This window comes from Sturnus vulgaris, chromosome 31, assembly GCF_052056855.1.
Source record: "Sturnus vulgaris isolate bStuVul1 chromosome 31, bStuVul1.hap1, whole genome shotgun sequence".
NCBI classification, from domain to species: domain Eukaryota; kingdom Metazoa; phylum Chordata; class Aves; order Passeriformes; family Sturnidae; genus Sturnus; species Sturnus vulgaris.
Window position 1 is genome coordinate 1,160,591 of NC_142273.1, and position 5,263 is coordinate 1,165,853.

Below are 5,263 nucleotides of genomic sequence, written 5' to 3' on the forward strand. Positions count from 1 at the left end.
ACTCCTGGGAGCTCCATACCCCAGACCATAGTATAATGTCCCCAGCCTGTCCCCTGCTCCTTTCCTGTCTCCACCTTTCCCTCACCCTGCCCCCACCAAGGGCCACCTACACGTGGGGACGAGACGTGACCTCGCTTCCTGTCCCTTCATGGGAAGAGCCGCCAGCCAGGGGACAGGTGGCCACAGCAGCGAGTGACAGCCAGTGCCCATGGCCGGGGACAGCGGGATGGCCGGGAAGGTGGCGCTGCTCCTGTGGGGTGAGTGCCCCGGGCACGGGCCTGACGCCCCGGGGATGGGCCCCGGTGAGGCAGAGAGCGGTGGGGAGGGGGCACAGGGGGGCTGCCGGGTCCCCTGAGGTCCCCAAGGCCAGCAGAGCCAGTGCATGGGCATGGAGCCCAGTGTGACCAGAGTCGTGGGGTGGCCCTGGGGACAGGAAGAGGGGAACTGGGATGTGGGGATGGCAACAGGGGGATCGAGATGGGGGGCCATGGGGATGTGGCAAAAGGAACCTTGGGGCTGGGGCAGCTGTGGGGACAGGGAGACAGAGATGCAGGGACAGGGTCATGTCCCATGCAGATGGGCCATGGGGACAGGTGCCATGGGGATGTGGCCTTGGAGACAGGTGCTGTAGGGCTGGGGGAGATGACCACGGGGCAGGGAGTGTCCACAGTGTCCCCATGTCCTGCCTCAGCCCAGGGTGACCGAGGTGTCCCTGTCCTCAAAGTCTACGGGCTAGTCCAATTTTCCTGTTGGGACAGTTTAGGGAGAGAAACCACACCTGGTGCCCCAGGTGCTGCTGTCCCCACGGTGCCACCCCCAGCCAGCCCTGTCCCTTCTCCCTTCCAGCCCAGACCCTCGGCCTCGCTGGTGAGTCCTCGCGGGATGCCATGTCCCTGCCCCGCTCTCCCCAGCCCCGTGGTGGCCCTGCCAGGCTGGTGTCCCCTGTCACCCGCAGGTGCCCAGAGCCCCCAGCTTCTCGTGGAGCCCCCCTGGATGCCAGCAGTGCTGTGGGACCGGGTGACACTGACCTGCCAGGGCTCGGGGACTGCCAGTGAAAGCATCTGGTACAGGGACGGGGGGCTCTGGACACAGGTGGGACGCGACCGTTTCATTGTCATCGAGAGTGGCACCTACCAGTGTCAGAGACCCGGCAGTGGGCTCAGCCCCCCCGTGTTGGTGTCAAATGGTAAGCGGCAATCTGAAAGGCTCAGGGTGGCTCCCTGATAGGTCTGGCTGGGCTCCACTCCGTGCACACAGGGACATCCCAGGGCATCCCAGTGTGGTGGGAACCCTGTGGTGACATCTGTGCCACGGGGCTGCTCTTGATGTCCCTGGGACACTCCTGCGCAGTGGACACTCCAACCAGATGTCCCCGGTGCCATGAGCATCCACTTTGGAGCTGTCTCGGGCTCCTCAGTGTGACGGGACCCTCCTGTCCCACAGAGCGGCTGGTGCTGCAGGTGCCAGCACGGGCGCTGCTGGAGGGGGACACGGTGACACTGCGCTGCCGGGGTTGGCAGGACAAGTCGGTTACCAGCGTGCGATTTTACAAGGATGAGAAGGAGCTCAGGGGGTCCCTCAGAGGCACCGAGCTGTCCCTGTCCCCTCTGCAGCTGCACAACAGCGGTCGCTACCGCTGCAGGTGCTCGGTGCGCTCAGGAATGTCACAGTCAGCACCGGTGACAGTGACAGTGCACGGTGAGCACCCCCACGGCTGCAACTCCAATATCCTGACACCCCCAAAGCCACTTCTCAGAGTCACAGTCCCCACCCCCATCTCCTTCCCAGAGCTCTTCTCGGCGCCGCTGCTGGAGGGTCCCCCCGAGCTCCCCGAGGGGTCCCCCCTCAATCTCAGCTGCCTCAGCACCCCCAGCCCCCTGCGGACCCCAGCCCCCCTCCTGTACCGCTTCTACCGGCACGGGCAGTTGGTGGGGGGCCCGCAGGGGTCCCCGCAGCTCCTGGTGCCGGCCGTGGGGGTCTCCCACTCGGGGAATTACACCTGTGAGGTGCGCTCCGAGGGGGGGGCCGTGCGGAAGAGCAGCGCCCGGCTCGGCGTCACGGTGCGCAGTGAGTGCGGGGATGGGCACGGTAAGTCCTCACAGCGCTCCCAGGTCCATTCAGCCTTCCCTGGGTGCATGTCTCCCTGTATGAGGTCCCTCCACTGTCCACAGGTCCCACCATCCCTCTCTAGGCTCCCAAAATCTTCCCTGTGCTTCCCGTCAACACTCCCGATGCTTTCCTTCTCTGAATCTCCCTTTCTCCCACCCCTTTCCAAACCTCCCCCCGGCTCTGCGCCCCCTTCTTCCTCGTTGTGATTCCCTCACCCCTCTTTGATCCTCCCCTTCCCTGAGTCCCTCACTTCTCCCTTGTGTCCCCCAGTCCTCCCATGTCGCAGTCCCTCCTGTGTCCCCTCCCTCCCACAGAAATCCCGCTCTCAGGGGTGTCTCTGTCAATGCAGCCCCCCGGGGGACAGGTGGCACTGGGGGATTGCCTGGAGCTGAGCTGGGCAGTGGCGATGGGGACAGGTCCCCTGTCCTTCTCGTGGAATCGGGGGTCTCGGGGGCACCACTGGGCACCGGCCTGGAGCTGCAGCACATTGTAGACAATGACAGCGGCCACTGCCAGTGCCGGGTCAGTGATGGTGACAGCGTGGCCGAGAGCCCCGCACTGAACATCACTGTCCTGGGTGAGCGGGACCCTCGGGCTGAGGGTGACCCCACCCACGGCATCCCCAATTCCACACATTCCCATCCCACCTCATCCCCCCACACCATCCCCAGCCCAGCCCAGCTCACAGCCCCCACCACTGGGTGTCACCGACCAGGGCAACTGGGACCGTCTGGCTCCAGGGATCCCCACCCAGCACATCCAAGCCCTGCATCCCTAAGCCCAGCTGTCACATCCCCCACTGCACACCAGGTCACATTCACCCTGCTGAGCGTGACCCTCCCAGGGCACTGAGACCCTTGGCATTGGGGTGACGCCCCCGTTGATGTGCCCCATGGACCCCATCACATCCCACCCATGCCATTCCACACCCCCTGCCGTTGGACACAGCATCCCTCATCCCACCCTCACCTCACCCTCATCCCATCAGCATCCCCCACCCCTCACCCATCACATGTCCTCATCCCACACCACATGATGACCCCCAGCACCACGGGGTCACTGTCCTGGGTGAAGGAGACCCTCTGTCCCCAGCTGCCACCATGCAGACTCCCTCATGACCCCACACCGGGTGCCAGCCCCTCCCCCGGCCTCAGCCCTGTCTGTGTCCCCGCAGTGCCCGTGGCCAATGCCACCATCACCCCCGGTCCCCCGGCACTCCAGATGCGCCCAGGTGACCCCGTGACCCTGCGCTGCTCGGTGCAGCTGGGCTCAGCCCCTGTCACCTTCACCTGGCTGCGTGACGGGCACGAGGTGGCCCGGGGTCCCCTCCTGGAGCTTGGGGCCGTCGATGTGGGACATTCGGGCACCTACCAGTGCGTGGCCACCAACCACCTGGGACAGGACGGGCACCGCGTGTTCCGGGCACTCAGCCCAGAGCTGGCCCTGGAGGTGACACCACAGGGACACTGGATCACAGGTGGGGTCACACGGGGTCATTGGGATTGCAGGAGTCCTGCCGTGACAGGTGACCCTGATGTGTCCCTTCTGTCCCCAGCAGTGGCCGCAGGCCTTGGCGGGTCCCTCCTCTTCCTGCTCCTGCTCGTGGCTGGAGCTGTGGGCTGGCACCGGTGCCACAACAGGGGTGGGTGACAATGGGGACAATGGGGACCCCGGGAGCTGGGGGGACACCTAAATGTGGGGGTGGTGGGGCGGCACCCAGAGCCCCTGACTTGGGCAGTGATGAGAACTCAGGACCTTTGCTCAGGGTCCGGAAGGATTCGGGGTGGTGTTGGAGGGCCTTGCAGGGATTTTGGGGGTTCTTTCAGTGATCCCAGGGGAATTTGGAGGGTCCCCCTTCTTGCTAGTCCTGAGTATCTGAGATCTCTGGGGATGCAGAGCAGTGGCCTAGTTCAGGGGTTCTGAGGGGACAGGGATGCTCACGGGTCCTGGGAGACATTGAGGGTGCAGTGGGGTTTAAGGATTCATGAGAGGGGTCAGGGTCCTGGGGAACCCCACAGTTACCCCTCCCCTCTTTCCTTTGCAGCCTCCAGGAAGCAGCAGGAAAGGTGAGTGGGGGGCTCAAACCACACTCTCCCCTTTCACCCCAACCCCCAAGACCTCCCATCCCCCACACACATCCCCTTGATTCCCTCAGGGCCCCCCCGGAGCCCCCAGCCCCCCCAGAGGAGGGGGAGGTGCTGTACACCCACGTCGTGGTCACCAAGCAGACGGGGGGTGAGTCCGGGCTGGGACACAGGGACACGTCACCCATGGGTGTCCCTGTGCCCAGATGCCACAGCCAGTGTCTCTCGCAGTGTCCCCCTGTGCCACCACACTCCAGGATCCCGAGGTGACCTACACGGAGCTGGCAGCAACCCATGGCCGACCTCGGGAATGTGGGGACATCTCCGGGAATGTGCTGTGACACTCGGGGCACGGCTGGGAACTGGGGCACTGGAGGTCATTGCCTGAGGCAACCCCCCATGTCCCCCCACCTCCAGGCCCTCATTTGTGCCCACCCTGCCCTGGAGGTTGCCACGAGTGGGGGGTCCCATGTGGGGCTGCCCAGAGCTCCCCATTCCAGTGCTCCCAGTGCCCCCAGTAGCGCCAGGGGCTCCCTATTCCCTCCCCCAGTGCCAGGGGGCACAGGACCCTTGTCCCTCTTATTGGACTGTCTCGGTTTGAAAGACAGGTATTTTCTAAGGAAAGGCGAGAACCCTTTTCCGAGATGCAGAGTGCAACCCCGTCCCTTCTAATTATTTTAGTTTCAAATCAGAGGCTTTCAGGCAGAAGATATGGGGAAAGGAATAACAGTTCTTTACTGATATCTAACAAGGCAAAATAGCAGAAAACAACAGCTATAAAAATTGACACCAAAACAGAACAGTATAGCTCAGTTCCAGTCCCTGTTGGCCAAGGCCCTCTCTCCCTGCACTCAGTTATCAGTGCTGTGGGCAGGGCAGGTCCCGTGCAGCTGAAGGGGGCTGGGTGGTGGCACCGGCGGCCCAGGGGTGAGAGGGATGGAGGAGCAACTCCCCCCTCACGGTGTCGGTCGTGGTGCTCGGCAGAGTGTCCGGAGGCAGTAGGATGAGGGGGGAAAACGGCCGAGTGATGTCCAACAGCAGGGAACGTGGCTCCCGGCACTGGGAATGCA

General features: G+C 64.0%; 1 protein-coding gene across 1 annotated transcript; it reads left to right on the forward strand.

Moving 5' to 3' along the window:
- The first annotated feature begins 208 nt into the window (after positions 1 to 208).
- On the forward strand, positions 209 to 4,534 carry LOC148220725 (high affinity immunoglobulin gamma Fc receptor I-like). The gene is made up of 9 exons (XM_088154785.1): positions 209 to 257; positions 847 to 867; positions 956 to 1,186; positions 1,444 to 1,698; positions 3,284 to 3,586; positions 3,668 to 3,751; positions 4,154 to 4,175; positions 4,265 to 4,344; positions 4,425 to 4,534. The coding sequence occupies exons 1-9, from the start codon at positions 209 to 211 to the stop codon at positions 4,532 to 4,534; spliced, it is 1,155 nt and encodes a 384-aa protein (XP_088010911.1).
- The last annotated feature ends 729 nt before the right edge of the window (positions 4,535 to 5,263 follow it).

Excerpts from the sequence above, each read along its gene's own strand:
- LOC148220725 (XM_088154785.1), top strand. The coding sequence starts at position 209 with ATGGCCGGGGACAGCGGGATGGCCGGGAAGGTGGCGCTGCTCCTGTGG. Across the intron at positions 258-846 it reads GGTGGCGCTGCTCCTGTGGG|CCCAGACCCTCGGCCTCGCT; the intron begins GTGAGTGCCCCG and ends TCTCCCTTCCAG. Across the intron at positions 3,587-3,667 it reads ACAGGGACACTGGATCACAG|TGGCCGCAGGCCTTGGCGGG; the intron begins GTGGGGTCACAC and ends TGTCCCCAGCAG.